The 22,148-nt window shown below is 48.3% G+C and overlaps 1 protein-coding gene across 1 annotated transcript in view; it reads left to right on the forward strand.

The window, feature by feature from the left end:
* LOC8040272 overlaps positions 1 to 22,148 on the forward strand; it is a 112,201-nt gene that overhangs the window by 60,331 nt on the left and 29,722 nt on the right. Inside the window, exons 8-9 of the mRNA XM_040207081.1 lie at positions 364 to 627; positions 3,084 to 3,211. Of these exons, the coding sequence (XP_040063015.1) occupies positions 364 to 627; positions 3,084 to 3,211 (392 nt within the window). The remainder of the gene's footprint in view (positions 1 to 363; positions 628 to 3,083; positions 3,212 to 22,148) is intronic.

Raw genomic sequence — 22,148 nt, forward strand, 5'->3', positions numbered from 1 at the left:
AAATCACGTGTGATTTCTACGTTATTAGTGAATCGCTCAATTTTAGTAGGTTCCCTTAACTGAAAACACCTCCGTGTCTTTGACGTAAAACTGACCGATTCCACATCGACCGGCGCATCATTTTCAACGTTTACAAAACTATATTTAGTTTTGGAAGGCACTGTATTGTAACAGTGTTGATGCGGTCAGCAGAAACGGGCAGATTACATGAGTTGATAAAAAATTCAATGTATTTTATGAAGGCAGGACCAGCACAAAAAACCTAACGCACGTTGGTCTTGCTGGCGACTGCTACGCCGCCCTATCTTGGTAACAATTTTAAATAGAAAATTAAAATATCATGTTTTCGTTTTGGTGTTTCAGATCTTCCATTCTTTGAAGTTTTAAACGTTACCATGACTTCATTCGAAGTAAGGGTTACGCCTAGCCGCTACTCTCACTATCAAGTGCGATACTGCAAGAAAAATGGTGTCTGTAAAACAATTTTCACGCCCGGGTCGGTAAGTATCGTCGACCTGATGCCTGGCACAACGTATACAGTCAACGTACGGGAAGGACTGAGAGACGCCAATGGGCAGTTCATTCTGGGACCAGCTGCACGAACACGTGTATCAACTAGAAGGAACGGTGCGTGTTCATCAGTCAAGTCTTCTTACTATAACTTCGTCCATGCAAAGGAACGTATCTGATCAGATTTATTTTCTAGAAACTAAGTCGGTGTTAAGTAAATTCATAAAGGTGAAAGAAGGCTTGCGGGAGCACTAGAGTTCGTTTCACTTATGCGCGAGCGAAGTCAAAGCTACAGAGCATAGTGCGGGCACCGTTTCAGACTGAATGCTCACGCTTGTAGCTTCGGCTTCGCTCGTACGTAAGGTGAAACAAAGTATAGCTTCACGCAAAGCCCTTCAATATGGCAGACTCATGCGCGCCGCACGACCGGAGCATTCTTAATTTCCCCTGCTGCCAACGGCTCGTAGGTTTACGAACTAATAAAATAAAAAAGGAGATTGCCTGGTTAAAGCGAAGTAATGGTTTTTATCGCGAAGAGAGTTAATCGGTCGTTTAGGGGATAACATGAATTGGGGCTAGCAAAAGACAATAGACCTTTCGCAAAATTGCCCAGACAACAAAGAGAATGCTAGAAACGTAGGTACACGTGCTGCATGTGCTCGTCTTCCCTATGTGGACAAAAACTGAGGGAGAGGAGAGGACTAGGTCGCGTGAGAGTTCAAAATACCGAGCTCTGGTTGGAATGATTAGTGGGTAAACGTAAACCTTTGCCTCTGCATCACACGTCGAACGCGTTTAAATGCGAAAGCCAAACGCCGGATGCCAATCGAAGAGTGCAGTGGAGACAAAGGCTGCCTTTGTCTCAACAGTACTGTCTTTATCTGCACGGCACTTGTAATTTATGGACGTGCTGAACGCAAAAAAAAAAGGATGAAGAAGAAAGCAAAACTGAAGGAGCTCAAAATCGACTGAAGGAAGAAGCAATTGAGCGCAGCAAGCCGCTTTAGAATCGTCAGTACTGTCAATAAATTAGTTTCCTTAAATTAAAGTTAACATCATCTGCTTTGTGCTGTATGTAAATTATTTGCCGGCTTGTGTTGATCCAACTGTGAAAGTGAGACTCTTGGCCGACGATTGCGTCATATGCACAACCGTAGCTGGACCTGGGAGTGAGATAATTCTTAACAAATCATTACAAAACATAAGCCTTTGGTGTAAGAGATGGGGTATAAAAATCAAGCACGACCAAACTGCAGTAATCACTATCACTAACAAGAAAAACCCGCTAGACTTCTCATATATGTTACATAATAAAACTATTAGGAAAGTAAATGAAATGACGTACCTGGCGGTTAAAATCTCCAGTAACCTTAAGTAGGAGACACATGTCACAAGCGTATGCAGTAATGCATTTAGGACGTTCGGCTACTTGAGAAGAAAATTAAAAAAGCTCTACGTCTACAACTAAACTGTCAGCATACAAGGCACTGGTCAGACCAGTGTTGGAATATGCCAGTATTATCTGAAGTCCGTATCAGGTTTACCTTGACAATAAGCTGGAAAAAGTTCAAAGGATCGCAGTAAGGTTCATCCATTCTAATTACTCATGGAAGGCTAGTGTTACCGCTATGCTTCCGAACGCAAGGTTGGACACCCTAAAAGATCGAAGAAAAATTGCTAGCCTAAAGGTTTTGTACGCACTGTACCGACAACAAATAAATATAGCACAAGAAAAATACCTCAAAGCCCCTTTGTGCACTCAAAGCGAACCAACCATAACAAGACGATTAGGCCGTATTCAGCCGAAAAGAACATATTTAAATATTCCTTCTTCCCCCGTGTTATTGACGAATGGAATAAGTTACCGGAAGAAATCGTAAATAGTGCATCAGAGCAGTTTTTTGCCGAGACTCTCACTTCTGTGCACTACCATAACATTCCGCCTATATGTTTTCTTTTTTTGTCTTTTTTATTACGAATGTCTCATACCGCTGTAGTGCTTCTTGTCTGTACAAATGTCCACTCCTGTATGGGTCTTCAATGACCTACGGTATTGATGAATAAATAAAGAAATAAAATAAATCAAAGCAACAGTACTTTGGTGCCGAAACCTAAGGGGGTCAGTGGCCGAAAGGGCTAGCGCGTTTGAGCTATGGAATTTAGATGTTGCGAAATACTCCTCCTCTTCTCATAAATTTGTGAGGGAATTTTTTTTAATTATCACAAAATATTTCTTGCTATATCCACAGGAGCCAGTCAATTTCCTTCGCTAATATATATATATATATATATATATATTCTTTTTTTTTTTTTTACGGCTGATTGCGCTTGGAGGGAGACCTTCACCTCCGTTACAGCAAATGCCGTGCACTGCATCTGCTGTGTAGCATGTACAGTTTGAACAGCCCTTCACGCAGAGGACATTTTACGCACGCACGCCGGTGCCGTAGTCCTCCAGATTCAAAAAATGTGGTTCACCTACTGCGGGGGACAGTTTAATAGATTTCGTGTTCCAAGCCTCGTTTTATCGTTAAATGTGACTCTAAATAATAGTTTCATGTTTTTTTATATAGATTCGTGCGTTTACAACATCACTGGTCCCCATGGCCGAATTTCTAGTCCCAACTATCCCAACATATACCCGAATAGTGCTTCATGTTCGTGGCTCATCAAAACCAATCCGGATTTTGGAATAAGTCTGGTAAGCTTGAACATTCCTCCGTAATCCTAATTTCATATGTCATCGTTAGTTTGTTCAAGTGCTGCGTGTACTTACTTATATTTCTGTGTGTTCGAAAAATACCTATAAACCCTAAGAAATTCATCCCCGTGTCGGTTAAATCAAAATCGGCAAAAATCGTACAAAGAAAAAATGGAGTTGTACTGGAATAAAAAGATGATCTTGGCGGAAGAAGATATGCACCTGTAGCTATTTTTAGAGCGCAGCTCTTAGGCGCCCGTTTGCGGGTTGAGTGGCGCCGGCGTCGGCGTCGGCGTAACTGCGTGCTGCATTATGGGACGCTCCTCGCTAAAATTAGCGGGGAAACTTTCCCGCTAAATTTAGCGGGGAAATATAGCCTAAACATTTCCCCGCCAACTGTAGTGGGAAAATTTCTCCGCCAAGTTTAGCGCTAAAATTTTCCTTATAAATTTACCGGGTTAAGTTTCCCAGCTAAAATGGAAAATTGGAGCTGTTCTGGTTCAAAAAGATGAGCTTCACGAAAGAAGATGTTCACATGCAGCTATTTTTAGAGCTCAGCTCTCAGGCGCCCGCTTTCGGGTTGGCGGGAATATTTTCCCCGCCAACTTTAGCGTGGAAATTCTTCCGCTATATTTAGCGGAAAAGTTTGATGCTGAATTTAGCGGAAATGTTTCCCTGCGAAATTTAGCGGGTGAAGTCTCCCCGATACATTTAGCGGGGAAACTGACATCACGTGACCTCAACACCAATTCAGTATCCCCGCCAAATTCAGCTGGAAAAATGACGCCACGACTTCGTGTCACGTCACAAGTAAACAAATTCAGCGGCAGGATAGAGAACGAGGAAAGGAGGAGGATGGAAGGAGGAGAGGAGGAGTAGGGGCATACTCTGCCCTCCGTACCCTCCCCTCCTCCTCCTCATGAGCTGCGCTCTAGTTTCATATTACAGAGATTTGTAAACGTCTTTCATTTTTTTTTTACCGAAGCTGTTTATGGCTAGGGCACCGTGGATTTTTTGTGTGCAGTCACTAGAAACTCTGTGCTCGCACCGCCGCACGCGCCGTACAAGCACGCCTTCTCCGTTTAAAAGATTCGAAGTAAAGAACCAAAATAAAGCGGTGACGAATGAGCGTGCAAGATGCCATCAGTTTTAGGCTTTTGCTTTAGAATACTGCTGCAGACGCCGGCACGTGCGGCGCGAGGAACACCATTCCCTGGATTCTCTTTAATGCTTGGGTAATTCAGCAGTATGTCTATTCAAGAGATTAGTACCACTAAGTACCATTTTAATTATCAGTAGACTCTCATGTAGGTAATAGAGGTTTCTCAAAGATTTGCCACTGTGCGAACCGGGTCGGCCACGTCTACGCTCGCACCGCCCTCTCCTTGTCGTCGTTCCAAGCGCTTGCGTGCCTAGTTTCCTTTTCTTCCACTCTCGCGGGTGGTGGTCCCGTTGCGCGTGTATACTTTCCGCCGGGTGGCGGTTCCGTCAGGTGTTTTTAGTTTTCTCCGGCTCCTCGGGGCGGATCTGTGTCATGTGCTGAACAGCCTCGCTGGTCATCCACCTTTACAGAATGGAATGGCTCATGATTTTTTTATCAGTTTGTGTTGTTGTTGTTGTTGAAAACTTTGTTTAATGATAGATGAAATAGAAAAGGGGGGGATATGGAAGTAAAGTTGTAGAGAATATGGGTAGGTGCCCTTAGTCCAGGGCTCCAACTACAGTGGTAACTACGACAGCTCTTCCTAGAAGCACGTGTTGGTTGTTGCCATCCTCACTTAGCAGCCCTGCTTCCCACTCCTCTTTCAAAGGTTCTTCAATTCGTGTAAGGCCGGGTGTCTGATTCTATACCCACACAAAGTGATGCAGGTAGACCTAGGGTGCCTCAATGACCTTCTGTTTAGAGTGATGCTACCCTTTGTAGTACCCGATGCCGACAGCACGCGCTCACGGGGAAAATACAAAGAAATCGACGAAAACAAAATGTCGCCATAGCACAGTCAGCGCCACAAACGCGTGCAGGGACACGCTCTTTCACGCGCTTCTGAACAAAAAATAAACGTGAAAGTGGGAACAAAATGGCCAGATGTCTTTACCCTAAGCAAAGCGCACATGAAGGCACCCTAGGTAGACCCATGGTGCGTCGCAGAAGGGACATCTCAGCGTGTGAAATCGTTCTGGATACCATATGTGAAGTTGTGCTAGTGTGATGATCGTGTCCGTTTGTAATCTTCTCCAGAGATGTTCTTCCTCTCTGTTTGAGCGTTTGTGTGGTGGTAGAAACTCCCGTCTCACTTACGTTGAATCGCTAAGTACGTTCTATAACGCATGTCTGGCAATGGACTGTCAGGACATGGAGACGAGTGCCGGATGAGAGCTGCTCGGGCTGCGGCATAAGCCACCTCGTTTCGTGTGTACCCCATGTATCCAGGGTCCCAAATGACATGTATCCCTATGATTTGGACTTTCGCTAGAATTCGTAACGCTGACCGTCCAAGGATACCTTGGGCACAATTCCTGCAGGCTCTCTGCGAGGCGGTCATGACTGTGGCTCTGGAGTTGCAGCTGACGGCGAGGGAAATGGTAGCTTCTACCACTTGCTCCACCGAGTTCACTTGCACCGGTGCCACTCTTATCACTTCTCCATCAGTTTTTTCACGGCGTGGCCACCCCGTTTGCAGGACCGGAAGCCTCCATGTGTAGAGAGTCCCTTCTCTGGTATTACAGGACCGAGCGAGTGCCGAAGTCGGCGCCTTCCGCGGTCCCTCGTCCTGCGTTGGGTGCATTATTCGTGGAATCCGTCCTATTGTAAAATGTGTCGCATATGGGCCCGTTAGCTCGAAGCCGGTTAACTTTAGCCGCGGTTAAAAGCTAACTGCCCTTCCCTACTAGGTACCAACAAGTACCTAGCCAAGCTTGACGAGGGCTGGATGAGCGATAGCTCCGTGTTTTATTTAGGGGTGGTAGCTGTTGTCACCTACTGGTTCAAGCGAATATAATTAACTTCTGTGAAAAAAGGTCCCGAAAAGAGGGATCCAAAAACGCGCGCCATTGAGTTTTCGTGACGCAGCGCTGCATACATTTGAGCTTAAGAAACATTTTTGTCGCCCGTGGTACAGATATTGAGTAAGGTCAAACGTTTGGAAAATTTCTAAATGCTAAAGATAGATAACTGAGCGGGTTGCTGAGAGTTCATGTTGAAAAACAGCGCGACTAAGACGAGGACACAAAGAGACGAAGAGAAGCGCTTTGTCTTGTGTTCTCTTCGTCTCTTTTTGTCCTCGTCTTAGTTGCGCTGTTTTTTCAACATTCTAAATGCTTGGCTGCCTGAATTGAAGACGAGCCTCATTGAAATTTTCATTCAAATTCGAAAGAGAACGGCGAAGTTCCGTCCTAAAAACGATAAGGACAAAGTGAGCAGGGAAAGGCGGATGGTACACCGGCAGCATGGTTGGCCAGCATGTAAGAACTGTATAAAACACCATCATAAATTTAAAAAAAAAACCTCTAATTCGGCTCCAGTGAAAATAGACCTATTAGTAAATTACCCAAGCGTCGAGGAGAACGCTGGAAGTGTGCGCTGGCCTTGCCTTTATAAAACATTCGAAGTAAATAATCATCTTAAGGCTTCGACGAACGCGCCTGCAAAGCAAAATTTGTTTTGGGCTTTTTGCTTTAGAACAGTTACAACTGCAGACGCCAGCACGTGCAGCGCGTGTAGCTACACTCGAAGCATGAACCTCGGTGCTTAGAAAATTGAGCAGCAGGTCTATTAAGACGCTGTCTGGTTTTGTCTGCTATCAATACCCGGCCGATGGAGTGTCCCAGTGGCGCTGGAGCCAGGCCAGCCACTAGTGCAGTTTCTTCGGAGCGACGCCGAAGTCCTTCTGCAGAATGGCCGCCAGCGGTTCATTGACGATCGCGCTTCTCTTCTTCTTTTTCTTTACCGTAAAACGTGACACTGGCATAGCATGTTTATTCACGCTTTAACTCAAATCTAACTGCTTCGTGTGGTTTCTTATAACTAGGGTTGAGAGTTTTTGTTTAATGCCAATAATCCTTAAAAATGAACCCCAGATTCGGTTTTACCAAAATCGTAGAAAACCTATAACACCGAATTGGAGCTTTCCTGTGTTGTATCATCTATTTAATTACTTTCCGGTCACTTCGTTGTCTTCTGCCTTTTGCATTTTCTACTTCCAAGAGAAAGAAAATTGGCTTGCCGCACACGTTGACAGTGACGGTGAAAGGCGGTTACTTCACAGCGCTGTCAGCCTGCCACACGTCGAAAACCTCGGACGTCGTCACTCCGGTATCTTCAACGTTGTCATTTAGAGCGTTCACTGGAAGTGTCCGTGGTGGACGGGGCTTGCATCCTGGCCCTGAAAAACTCTGCTTCGCAGGTTTGTTCTAGGACGACTGGGCGTTCTTCTGTTTTGAATTACACACCTTCGACAGGTGTCCCCACTCCCTGCAATAGTTCCACGGTGTATTCACATCCAGTCAGTTGTACGCAAGGTGTCCATCTCCGCAGCGGTAGCAGGTGATGTATCCCGCCAATGTCGCGACGCGGTGACAAGTGAACGCATTGCTGCTAGAGCTTGACTGGAAAATCTCTCCGAAGTCCTTCTTCGCGGCTTACATGACCAAAGCGGTTTTCACAGCATCCTCGAACGTGAGGTCCGGCTGCTCTAGGAGCTCGGTCTGGATTGTAACGCTGTTTATTCCGCAGACTATGCGGTCTCTCAGCATGTTTCCTATCACTGTTCCGAGATTGCAGTTCTCAGACAGGCTTTTCAATGCTGCGACTAAGTTGATTACAGTTTCCCCTTCCGCGCGAACGCGCGAATCAAAACGATAACGTTGAACAACGGCAAAAGGCATGGGGCTGTACTGACTCCCGAGAACGGTAAAAACTTCGTCTAAGGACTCATCTTGTGGTTTGGTGGGCTTAACCACATCTCGCAGTAGGGAGTAAGTCTTCGCGTCGCAACCACTGAAAACATTTTATTTTTCTTGTAATCGGCAACGTCATTTGCTGAAAAAAAAAGCTTTAAGACTTTCGACGTATGACGGCCAGTCCTCACCATCTCCCTCAAAAGGGTCAGTTCTGCCGAACGTGGGCATGGCAGACTCAGGAGCTTGAAGAAAGCCTTGTAGCTGTAAAATACGTCCCGAACTTGCGCCGCCCGTAGAACCTGAAGGGATTATTTTTTCTTTGTCGCCATTGCTACAAGTGTGGATAGACCGCAAGGCCAGGAGGACGGGGCCGGCTGAATAGAAACATGACAACGTTCCATTCGCTTCTGGGCCTGAAGAAGTGATTGATTGTCTCGTGATGGTGATTGCGGTAGCGGGCAACTACCGCTAGGGAATTTGGCAGCGCTACTCGCCAGATGGAAATTGCGACAACAGAGTCTCGTGTGAGGCGCGCTCAGCTGTGGTCGTTCTAAACCGGGTCTCCAGACACCACATCCTTTCTAGCAGCGATGATGGGATTCTTGTGCCTGGTACTCTCCAGAGAAGGTTTACCAGACCGCCTAGTTTCCGACACCGGTTTTAATTTCTAGCAATTCCAAGACTTCTTAAGTTCTCGTGGACTCAAACATCATCTTATTTCGGCCTTTTACCAGCAACCCAACGGGCGAGTTGAATGTTTTAATAGAACACTCAAGGGTTTCATTCAGTTGATTACCTGGGCATACATAGATGCACAGCACATACAACCACAGCCCAGACATCACTTGGACATCAGGACAACCTTTTGAGGACATTTTGTTTTGAGGACTTCCTCAAATGATCCTGGAAACATCCTAAAAACGTCCTATTGTCCGGCCTCAAGACATCCTGAAAACGCCCTCAGGAGGGCAGCCAATGATTTTTCTAGTACATATTTAGTACAATGCACTGCAGGTGCAGCTGTTCATTGAGCTGTTAGGATGTTTTCATTTTTATTGTTTCTAAGTTTTCTCCAACTGGAGTTTGAACCTGAACATGTCTGCAAGAGCTGCCTGCAGAAAGACATTTATTGTTGTGTACTATTTTAAAGTGAAATTCACACACTAATTCTAGATTACAAGTCAGTGAGAGGTTAAAAACATAGGGCAAGCGAAAAGGGGAAGAAAGCTGACGAAATGCTGAAGAGGAGAGAAGACCTCTCCCATCCAGCATCCCGTCTGCTTTCTCCTCTGCGTCTTTCCTTGCCCTATGTTCTTAGCTTGTTACTATGAGCGTGATCATGCCATTCATTATTACAAACAAAGGTAACTGTTCCACAAATACCTTTTTTGAGAGCAAATGTTATACATGATTTTTTCAATGTCAGCACCAGACAGGCATCTGGCTTCGCATCTTGGCCAGCACTAGCCCGAAAAGTCAGGGGGATCTAGAAAAAAATCAATTCTATAAGCATTAATAATAAAACCAGGTAATGTGAGAAACTTACCATCATGTCGAACATCTCCAGCTTTTGACTGCAGCTTTTTCAGTTTCTCTCCAGCGTGGCGCAGCCACACTTTGATTATGGTCTCCACGTCAGCATTGTTTGCACACTCAACATTCGCTTTGACGGCCCCTGAAACATTTTATTTGTGATGACAGTCACAGCGGAAAGCGTTCGAATGGCACACACACATCTTCATCGAACTTAGGGGAAGAACACACCGCCGAGGATGGTTGTGACGGTTGCGGTTCGTGTGAGGAAGGTGCCCTTGCTACCGAGTCTATTTTCGCACACTTGATAAGCCCGAAGCATTCGTTTACGCGCCGGCATCCTTCCCGCCGAAATCGTCGTTCACTGCTTTCCGCCATTTCGAAGAATTACTACATATAAAAAAAATCTAACCTTCGTTACTGCCTTGCATTGCTGCCATTATTAATTTGGATGGAATAGCGCGGATATACAGACTCGCAGCGCTCACTCATACCTCAGTGATATATTGCTTGTTCCTCAAATCGTCATCTTCTTCTCCTTCGCCGTTAATGAGAACATTTTAAATTTTTAAACACCGGAAACAAAATAGCCAATAAACATTAATAAGTAAATAATAAATAAGTAAATAAATGACAACCAAAATATAGGAAACCAGAAAATTAAAAAAATATATATTTTTAGAAAATAAATTATAATAAAATAATGCTAATTTTTTTTTGTTTTATTTCTTTTTAGTTGTCATTTATTTATTTATTTATTTATTTATTTATTTATTTTATTTGCTGATAAATATTTATTGGCTATTTGGTTTTTGGTGTTTAAAAAATTAAAATGTTCTGATGACGGCGAAGAAGAAGATGACGATTTGAGGAAGTAGAAATATATGGCTAAATTGACGATTTGCAAAAACGTGCGCGCCACCTCTCGCGCAACGCCGGAAACTTGGGTGCGAGGCTAGAAGGTGGTTGGAAAACAACTCGTGCTGCATGGTTTTGGTTTGCCTTGGAGCTCGTGCACGCAAGCTGTCCTCCGTGCTTCCTCTTCTCCATTTCCCGGTGCTTCACCGGGAAATGGAGATTCCCGGTGCTTCACAATCTTCGTGTGGCTGAAGATTGTCGGCACGAAGTCGGGGTGTTTCTGGAAGCTGACGGCCGCCCTAGAATTTAATTTCAAATTATAATCAAGCGCAATTTTCAGGAGCGTACAAAATCGACGTACCCGTGACAAAATGCGCGCTGCAGATCCGGCAGTGCTCGTTCGGCTGCCATGGTGAGCCGTCTGTGTTTCTTCTCCTCACGGCAGCTACCCAAGCTTCTCTCTTCGCAGGATACAGCCTGGCCGACGGAAATCTAAAAAAAACTTGGCGTTAATTCTCTTTGCCGTAGAAATAATTCGTGCAACCAAGCGCAACACAGTGGGCTGGCATGGCGACAAACAAATCGAACCCGCTTCCGCGCCTGTTGCCGCCTAGGAATAGCCGTCACGCCCATTTGTTTTCCAACCGAGCAGGGGGCGCTGGCAACAACGCACTCTGCTCGCGCATGCGCAGCAGCTTTTTTGCAAATCGTTAATTGTTATGTCGAATTCCACGGGCGTTTTGGAGCGCGCCGGGATCAGGGGGGCTAAGCTCGGCGCGGCGAGATCGAGGCGAGTTCTCCGCCAAACTCGCCGACCGTCGCGATTGGTCGGCGCCGTGCATGACGACACGCGCCGACACTCCCTAGGTCGTGACGTTAAACGGAGGGTTTGAGGCAGTCGGAGATTTGCATATTCGGAACTCGCGGCGAGATGCGGTGACGTCACTGTGACGTGGCAGAAGCCGCCGCGGATAGGAAAAGCTTGCCGGCTCCGACCTAGGCGAGTTTGGGCGAGTAGGGCGCGAGATCAGGGAGAAGCGTCCAAAATGGCAGCGTTTTCGTTCGTGTTTTGCCGTCGGCATAGGTATTTAAACCACGCCAATGTGTTTGACATGGACGACGTTCATTTTCAACAACACTATCGCCTCTCGAAAGACGTGGTAAGGTGGCTGTGCGATGAGCTGCGTGGCGGACCGGGCTTGAGGCGATGGAGCCGTGAATGAACCGTCGCCCCCGTCGTGAATCCTACATCCAAATTCTACAAAGTGAATCCTAGAAACAAATGTGTTTTTACGACAATCTGCGACCAGGAACGCAATTTACCATTACCTACAGGCTTTTACAGCTATTTTGATGGGTTGCTGTGCTGCGCAGATGCAAGATAAACGCACTTGATAAAATTCAAACTAAAACAGATGATAGAAGAAAAGCAATATACATGAATGGCGCAGACTAACAACTGTGCAATTTCTTTCTCATCTTTCTTCTTCCACACCGTATTTTGACAAACAAATTGGCCGTCAGTTGTTTATACAGCGGGAAAACCTGCCAGAACATTGTGATATTGTCACCTACTGTAGATAAGCAATTTAGCCAGTGCAGTATGACTGCTAGCCTAGGGTCTTTAACGTGCACCACGTAGTAGTGATACACGACCGCATGCCGGTACGATGCTCATCAACATCGAAAAGGGCAGGGGTGGGGGTGAATCCCACTGATCTCGAGAGAGACGACGACGAAGATCGTCCATGAAGGACGTGTTTTCTCAGCGCTCTGATAAGCCTAACAATTCGGCCTTACAGGTCAGTTTTACCGGCACTCGTTGCCCCGAGGGGCCCTTCCAGGACTTGACACCATGGAGAAGACACCAGAAAGCCAACCCGCACTGCCCACGGGCCCGGACGCCAAACCATCAGTCTTTTCGGAGATCGTTTTGACGACGCCAGCTGGCAAAAGACGCTCTGGCACGAAGGCCCTCTCCATGGAGCAGACGAACGCGAGCCCCTACCCGGCTCCAAGCAACACCACAGGACACCCTACCCAACAAGGTCAGTTGGGTTTTTCAACACTCTCACCACAGGACAGCCAGTTTTTAGTGGCATGTACCCAAGAACGCCAAGTGATCGAAGAATTTATGCAGAATCGAGTATCTATCGAGTTCTACATAAGGAATAAAGAACTCATTGAGTCGCTCCGCTCCAACAGTGGAGCCTACGAAGAAATGGTCACGAATGGTGTCGCTTTTCAAGAGTACTTCACGCACAAGAACGAATTCGAGATTTTCCGAGCTCAGCGAAATTCGCAGACACCACCCCAACAAGGCGAAACGGGTGAGAAAGAATCGCTGACTCGGTCCACCATGACGGCAAGGCATAACATGCCTTCCACATCAACCAACTCGAATGAGAATTCATTGAGAGAAGTCGAGAACATGGAAGATGATGGATTTCAATTTCAAGGTTCACAAAAAAGACAAGAAAGACAACGTGCCAACTTTACTTACCATCAGCAGAAAATCACGCAAGCAACACAAAGAACACCCAGGCACACGGTCGTTCTGAAACCAACGTGCAAAGAGCGCGTAGACAACTTCACCGGCAGAGACATTGTTGGGGCGATGGAAAAGGCAGGAATTCAAAACAAAGAGGACTTCTCCGTCCACCGCAACCAGAAATCTAACACTATTGCGATCACAACAAAGAACCCCCTCCTTACGAATAAACTACTCAACATCAACCAAATCGTCAAGGGCGAACAAAGCTACGAGATGAAACCCTACATGGCGGTTTCAAATGATCAAATCCGCGGAGTTATCTACCTTTCTGGACACGACGTGCAAGAAACTCCAGAAACCCTCATGGAAAGTCTTGACTGCAGAACACACACGATCGTCGCAGCCCGTCCCATTGGGCGATCGGGCAGGACCATCTTGATCACTTTCGATGGGAAATCTATTCCAAAGCACGTTCGTTTCCTCTGCGAAATATTCAGAGTAACCGACTATCGACCAAGACCTCTCGTCTGTTACTCATGCCATGAAATAGGCCACAAATCGGACGTCTGCCCTAGCGGCATCAAGCGCTGTGACCGATGCGGACACACACATGATAGCGAGTCCGGATGTGAACTACAGCCTAAATGCATAAACTGCGGTGGTCCCCACATTGCCACAAGTAACGACTGCCCCAAGCGAAAAATTCCTCCAAAAAGACTCCCGGCTCAGACACTCCAGGGAAAAAGACCCCTTTTCAATATGACAAAAATGGACCTAGCACCCCCCGGATCAAACTCTTCACAATCATGGACTAACACACCCCCACAAGGAGCATGGGCAACACCTCGCAATGTCAATCCATACGTTCCACCCATGGTATTCGGAAAAGTTTCAGGTGTCACCTCATCAACCGTGCAAAACCTGCAAATTTCTCCAGCCACAAATTGCGGAAACTCAAACTGGCAACAACAACATAATCACACCAGCTGCGAGCAACGTCTAACGGCAATGAAACAACGCATGGACAGAGTCGAAAAATCCCTCAAAAACATCTCGCAAACCCTACGAGATATCCTCAAACGACTAAATGATTAACTTGCGCAAACACAACAAAGAAAACAAACCAAAACGTAAGGCGACATTTCCTTGGGTTCTACAATGGAACTGCAGGGGATTTAGTAACAAGGCAGCGGAACTTAAAGAAAGATTAGAGAAAATGAGGGAAAACAAACCACACGTCATCCTCCTACAGGAAGCAAACGTCGAAAACCTCAATATTCGAGGGTACACTACATATATCCATCCCACCATCGTCCGACGATCCCGCAACTACCAAAGCCAACAATCCACTGGTACAACCTATGGCCAAGCAACCACCCTCGTCTTGAGCAGTACAACACAATCACAAATAGATACCTCGCAAATATGTAACGGAGACAGACAAGTTGCGGGAGTTAAGTTACGCATAGGCAATCAACAATTCGACATCTTCAACGTCTACATTAGACCGGGACAGAAAGAAGGAGACGACGCAGACTGGTTCAATGCCACAGTGCAAGGCACCACACCCACACTCATCGCTGGGGATATGAACGCCCAACACCCACAGTGGGGGTACAAAAAAGCTAACAAACGAGGACGGAATATAACCAGCAAATGCAAGCAACTGAGGCTGGTCCTTCTTAACGAGCCTGACACCCCTACAAGGATCGCAACAAGCATCAGGCACAACGACACAACCCCGGACCTCACCTGGGCCACGAAGAACTTCAAAGCCTCCTGGCATACGTTGCCAGATCCGATGGGCAGCGACCATCTGCCCATAGTCATTCAACTTAAAACAACCACTCCAGCCAAACATCAGGCGAAATTCATTAAATGGGATGTCTTCCGCACCGCCATAGCCGCAAGCAAGGAAGGACACCTTGCCACCCGTATCAAGCGGGCCCTTAAGGTCGCAAAGACAGTGTACCAGATTAAAGAAGATTCTCCTATACCCGACCTTCATCTCCTCAATCTCTGGGCTAGCCGCCTCCAAGCGCTCCTGAGATACCGAAAAAATACACAAAATCGAGCACTTCAGACCAAACTTAACTTAGCCACGGCAAGGGCCAAAAGATACACTCTCGAACTTAGACGAAACAGATGGTGGGCACACTGCAGCTCCTTCGGTGAAAAGACTGGACTAAAGAAGGTATGGAACACACATCGAGGAATGAACTGCAAAACCAAAAGCAAAAACACCGGTTCCAACCTCGCATTACGGCTAAACATAACAGAAGAAGAGCTAGCAAAAGCAGCGGGAGAGAGTTTCTTTCCTCAACCAGCCAAGGAACCACCGGATACTTGCTATGCGCCGGAACCCATAAACGCATTAATGCCAGAAGACTCCCCCTTCACCATGGGTGAGCTCTTGGACGCTCTAGCAAAAGCAAAAGGCAACACAGCTCCAGGCCCGGTTGTTGTTGTTGAAAACTTTACTGGACGTAACAGGAAAGATTGGGAAGGGAAGGTGGAGTTAAAGAGATAGAGAGTGGGTGTATGCCCTCATTCCAGGGCTCCAATTGCGGTTTGGGCATGCAGCGCGCGGGTCACCAGCAGCTTTTGCACATCGATGACTTCGCTCTGCAGCCCCGCTTCCCACTCTTGAGTAGAGGGCTCCATCAGTGGAGCCAGTCCAGGGATCTTCTTACACTTCCAAGTAATGTGATGCACGTCCGCCCAGGGGTCACCACAGAAGGGGCAGGCTCCCGTAGTGTACCGGTCGGGGTACCACTGGTGCAACTTGGCGGGGGTCACAAGAGTGCCCGTCTGGAGCCTTCTCCAAGTCCATTCTTCTTCCTTTCCAAGCCCCCCGCACGGGCTCGGGAATACGCGCCTGTCGAGTTTCTTCATTTTGAGTGCCTCGTTAAACGAGAGGTCCGTGTCCACTTGACCACCCGACTGGGACGAGTCCCGGAGAATACAGCCTCGGGCCGCAGCATTTGCTGCCTCATTCCCAGTGTTCCCCATGTGGCCAGGGGACCAGATCAGATGCACCCCCTGCACTTCCGTCTTACGTAGTATTCTATCAGCGACTGCGCACACCATCCCGCGAGCGAAATTTCCACATGCTTTCTGGGAGTCAGAGATGACAGTCGCCCTGGGGTTGCAAACAACCGCCAACGCAATCGCCGCTTCCTCAGCCTGCCCAGCCGACTCTACTCTGACCGAAGCTAATCTTAACACCCGGCCTTGGGCGTTAGCCACTGCGATTGTGGCAACTCCGTTTACTGGGCCGCCACAGTCAACATATAGCGTTCCCTCTCTGTGATCCCATGTCTTAGACAGGGCCTCAGATCTGGCCTTTCTTCTGCCGTCGTCCTTTCCTGGTTGCATATTCCTCGGGATACGACTCACCACTATTTTCTTCCGTATTTCTGCTGACAGCTCGTGGTCGGGGACAGTACCCGTATGCGTTCCTCCCGGAACCGCCATCCCGAGTTTGTCCATGAGCCACGCCCCGTTCTTCGTGGACGCCAACCTCTTTAGCTGAGCCACGAGATGTGCTTCGTGAAGCTCATCTATCGTGTTATGGACCCCTAATTTTAGTAATTTGTCGGTCGCTGTCCTCTCGGGAAGCCCTAGCGCACTTTTGTAAGCTCTTCTTATCAAAACATCAATTTTTTGCCGTTCCGCTTTACTCAAGACCAAGTACGGTGTGGCGTAAGTGATTCTGGAGATAATAAAGGCCTGAACGAGTTGCATTGCTTCTTTCTCTTTTATGCCCCTCCTACGATTTCTTATCCTTCGAAGCATGCCACAGACCTGGGTGGTCATGGTGTCAAGTTTATCGATAGTCGACTTGTTGCCCCTGCCTTGTCGAATGAGCTGGCCGAGGATACGAATCTCCGTGGGTTTAGAGACCCGTTTCCCGCTCACCCAAACCTCAATCTGTTCCGACACACGTTCATAAGGGTTCCTCAAGACAAGTAATTCGGACTTTTCCGGTGCACACTTTAGACCGCACTCCTCGGCGTAGTCTTCTACAATTTTGGCAGCCGCCTGTAGTCTTTCTTCAATCTCCGCGTCGTTTCCCTCCCGACACCACAGGGTAATGTCGTCGGCGTAGATGGCGTGTTCCACACCGGGAACCACCCCCAGCGCCTCCGGCAAACCCCGCAGAGCCAGATTGAAAAGAAGCGGAGATAGAACAGCCCCTTGAGGCGTCCCCTTTGAGCCGAGCTCGAAGCTATTGGATTTCATGCTCCCTAAGGTTAGAGTAGCCTTCCTGTCCGTTAAGAAACTCCGTACGTATTCGAACGTTCTCTGTCCGCAGTGGATCTCGTTCAGGCCTCTGAGTACGCTGGCATGCGAAACGTTATCAAAAGCCCCCTTTAAATCAAGAGCGAGAATACACCGTGTTTGTCCCCTGGAAGGGTTCTCCAAAAGATCTTTGTATATCCACAGGAGGATGTCCTGTGTTGAGGTACGAGGTCTAAACCCAAATTGAGTATGGGGCATGAGAGTTTCCTTCTCCAAGTACCTCATGAGCCTAGTGTTTAGTACCCTCTCAAAAGCTTTACCCACGCATGAGGTAAGTGAGATGGGTCTAAGATTTTCTAGATTTAAGTTCTTTTTGGGCTTGGGAATAAAGCGAATGTCAGCGGTTTTCCAGCAAGCTGGCGTCACCCCCCTAGCCCAGTAGTGCTCGTTAAAATGATTAACTAGCTTCCCGAGTTCGCCTTCTTCCAAGTTGTAAAGGAGTTTTGCCGTGATGGTGTCGGGCCCCGGCGCGGTGCCCTTTTTCATGGCCCCGAGCTCGTACTCGAATTCTGCCACCGATACCGGCCTATCCAGTTCGGAGTTTTCGCGTCCTAGATATTCTAGAGTTTCCTCCGCGCGTTCAAGACACAAATATCTGCGCGCGAGTTGGTCCATGATTTGCTCTGTATCGTTGGGTAACTCGTATATGAGTTCAGCTATTCTACTGTCCGTAACCGACTTAGTCTTAGTTGGATCTATGAGTGCCCTAAGGAGACGCCAGGACCGTGCCGTACCGAGGCTGCCGCGTATAGAGTCACAAATCCCATACCAGTTGTTCCTAGCGAGGTCGACCGCATGGTCCTCCGCGTCCTTAGTTAGTTCTTGGATCTTAGTACGAATCTTCTTGTTGTGTCGCTGACGTTTCCACCTCTTGGTCAGACCACGCCGGGCCTCCCAAAGGTGGAGGAGTCTTGCATCCACAGCCGGGGTCTTCTCCGAAAGCTCAACCTCCGTGACAAAAGGGCGCAGGCTCGTGGTCACGTCCGCAGCCCACTCCTCAATGTCCGCCAGGTGCACTTCTGTCTTTTCTCTTTTCTTCCTCCATTTGTCCCAGTCCGTGATCTTTGCGGTTCCAGTTTTTCTCTTGTATCCTGCCTCTCTTAGTGTCGTTTCAAGGATACAGTGGTCGCTTCCAAGTTGTTCTGCCAGGTTCTTCCAGTCGGCGCTCCCCACGTTCTTCACCAGCGTGAGGTCCGGGCACGTATCTCTGCACGTGCTAGTCCCCGTCCTGGTAGGCTGGTCAGGTTCCGTGAGGAGCGTGAGGCGTTCCTGGTTGATTCCTTCGAAAAGTTTGCGTCCTTTCGGCGTGACGTATTTGTAACCCCATCCCGGGTGCGGGGCATTAAAGTCCCCCGCGATGACGAGAGGTTCCTTGCCGGCCGCCCTCACCGCGTTTCCCAGGAGAGTTCTGTAGTCAACGTTGTGAAGCTTGGGGTTCCCGTACAGATTCACTATGTGGACACCCCGGTCCCCCTTCTTCACCGGGACGATCACCACATACCCACACTCCACTCCGCCCCCGTCCAGGTGCCTCTCCGTGGCCGCGAATGTCCTGTGGACGAGGGTCGAGAAGTATTGGGTTCCGCCGACCGTCCGGTAGTCCTTAATCTTTACGGGCTTCTTTCCAGGTTCCTGCAGAAGTATTACCGCAGGGGGATCGGTTTCAAGCGACAACCGAAGGCTGAGACTGGCCTGCTTCCGACCTATCCCCCTGCAGTTCCATTGCCATATTTTCAGATATGATTGTTTTAGACGACACATGGTTATTCGTGTCTTCTACTGATTCCACTTCACGTCGTGCATCAGTCGGCGATCTTCTCTTCGCCCCTAGCTCCTGGAGCAGGGAACTTCTTTTTCGTTCTAAGAATGTCGATTTTTTCCCGCTTGACCCAAGTTGCTTGAGCATGGACTCCCGGTTTCGCTCCAACGCTACCACTTTGTTGGAAAGCTGCGTGATTTTTTCCATTAAAAGCTGCGTGGCAGACTGCACCGCCTGTTTCACCGCAGCCTCCACGATTTCTCGAAATTGGTCCGTAGTGATCCCGGGGGTCCCAGAGCAAATGCTCTTCATTTCCACATCTTCCACTCCTTTACTCGGGGCATCCTGCCTGAGGACTTGTGTATGCTGGCTACTCCCGCTTGACCTCGGTGGCGGGTTATTCTTGGTCACATTGATATGGTTATCATTTTTCTGCAGCTCGGGCCATCTCTCCTGGTCCCCCAGGTCCAAGTTCTTCCCGTCCCGCGACATAGATCTTTGATTCCAATTTTGCTTCTTCCCGCCTTTACGACTTTTCCTCTTCCTTTTCTTTTCGGAAAGAGGCGCCGGGCGTGACGAGTTTCTCTTGCAGCTTGCTGATCTGCTGCGAGAGCGAGCACGCGGCCTTGAGCCACTCCGCTCCTTCGACAGCCAGCGCACCTGCTGTTCTCCGTTGCGGTGCCTCGAGCGGCTCCGTCCGGTTCTCTCAATTTGTCTCTTCTCCTTGAAAAACTTCTCAGGACAGTGACTGTCGTATGTTTTGTGCGCCCCTCCGCACAGTGCGCACTTCGGGACACAGGGGTGTCCCTCCATCGCTTGCGGGGCCCCGCACATCGCACACGCGTAACCCGTCGGTTTGCTGCACACATCCGTCCGATGGCCGGCCTCTCCGCAGTTAAGGCAGGCTGCCTTTGTCTTCTTGTATAGAAAGCAGGGCGTTTCCAGCCAGTTGAAAGTGACCGTGAACGGAACTTTGGTCCCGGCGAAAGTGATGAGCGCCGATTTGGACCTTCCGAGCCTCCTAGCGTCGAGTATTTCGTGTCCTGGGGCCCTGATTTTCTCTCTGATCTGTGCATTGGACAGCTCCGGCCGAACCCCATGAATGACGCCACGGCATGCCTCTTCCCTCGGGGAGACGTGGTAGGCCTCAACGTCGAGTTGTCCGGACGGGAATATCAAACTTCTAAGCTTCGCCAACGCTTCGGCTTCGTCCCATATGTCCGTGCAGATCATAATGGTGTTTTGCTCTTCTAGCAACCGGACGATTGAATTCTCCGCAAGACACCTCGGGAGCGAGTTCTGCACCGCTTCGCCGATCTGGTCCCGGCAGCTTTTCAAGTCGACCGCCGTCTTCCGTGGCTTCACAATGATCTTGTGCTTGAATTCCTTGAGGCTGGGAAGCCGAAACGGTCTCTTCGTCTCTTTCTTCTTGACCTCCGTTGCTCTACCGGTAGGTCCTCGGTCTTCCTTCCGCTGGTCATGGACTTCTTTCTTCTGGGTCTTCTTTCTATGCAGAACTTGTACCCAGCTATTGCCGGGTAGCGTGCCTACTTGCTCCTCCGAGGCGGTTTTCTGAATTCCATCCGTATAAAGGGGCCGCGCCGCTGGATTTATGGAGTCAAAAGCCACCTTGTCCGGATCGTATCCGGTCCTGGGGCTGAGCACGAGAGCTTCCGTCGATATTACTTCCATCTTGCGTTTTCCACCGCCGCCGCGGCGGTTCCACGTGGTGACGCTTAGCTGGTTAGGGCCAGTAGGGCGGCCGCACCGAGCGAACTCGGCTCATCGCCCTAGTTGAGCAAGGCCCAACGAGGCTTAGCGAGGTTCCTCGTGGGTTCAAAACAAAATGCCTCTAAAATCAAAATATTCCGCTCACCAGCTTGAGGAAGGTATCCACGTGAACTGGGTCACTAACGCTGTCTATCCAAGACTTCTTCTCGCTCGGAAATCAAGAATTTCAGCACGAAACATCGGTTTTTCGCGGAGCCTTAATGAGCATGCGTCCGCTCGCCGCAACCTTCTTCTTCTTCGCTCTCCAGGCCCGGACCACATTACCATCACAGCACTCCGAAACCTTCCGGATGAAGAAATGCGTGAGCTCCTAGACAAATACAACGAGATATGGGAATCCGGTCAACTTCCCGATGACTGGAAGATATCCACCGTAATTCCCATTCCGAAATCGGGCAAACCCAACAATGACATCCAGAACCTCCGACCCATCTCGCTAACCTCCAACTTATGTAAAGTAATGAAACGTATGGTCCTGGCCAGAATAACCTGGATCCTAGAGTCACACAACAGGCTACACCCAATGCAAACTGGATTCCGTCCACACCTGTCCACACAAGACAGTCTAGCCATGATTCACAATGACATAACCAAATTACAACCTACAGTTCAGCCTCGTACAATAGTGGCGATCGACATCAAAAAAGCTTTCGACTCCATCCCACATGAAACAGTCATTCGAGGAGCAAAAAATCGAGGCCTACGTGGACGAATACTAAACTTCATCAAATCCTTCCTTCATCGACGCAAATTTCAAGTTCACATTGGAGGCACCACGAGCCCCCTCACAAGAAACACGGTAGGAGTTCCCCAAGGAGCGGTCATCTCCCCAGTACTATTTAACATGGCCATGGCTGACCTAGCATTCCACCTGGAGGCAATTCGAGACGTACGTTACACTATATACGCTGACGACGTCACCTTATGGATCAACAAAGGCACACCCAACATTCAAGAAAGGCGACTCCAAGAAGCCCTGGATGTTACCATGAACTTTATGCATGAAACAAATATGATAATCTCAGCCGAAAAGACCACCTACACAGTCGTCGCCTCAAAGAGGGCTAGAAAGAAAAACATCGGAGACACCATTAATTTGTACGTTGATGGCACCAAAATTCAAAGACAACCAAGTGTAAAGATCCTCGGTCTCACAATCGACGAGGATGGGGGAGCACGGAGCTGGCTGAACCAGATTAAGATACAATGGAGACGCGGCCTTAACCCTTATCAAGAGAACAACAACCAAAGCTTGGGGGGCAGAAGAAAAACCTTTAAAACTATTGGTACGATCACTG

Source organism: Ixodes scapularis, unplaced genomic scaffold (assembly GCF_016920785.2).
Source record: "Ixodes scapularis isolate PalLabHiFi unplaced genomic scaffold, ASM1692078v2 PGA_scaffold3__209_contigs__length_174095766, whole genome shotgun sequence".
Classification (NCBI taxonomy): Eukaryota; Metazoa; Arthropoda; class Arachnida; order Ixodida; family Ixodidae; genus Ixodes; species Ixodes scapularis.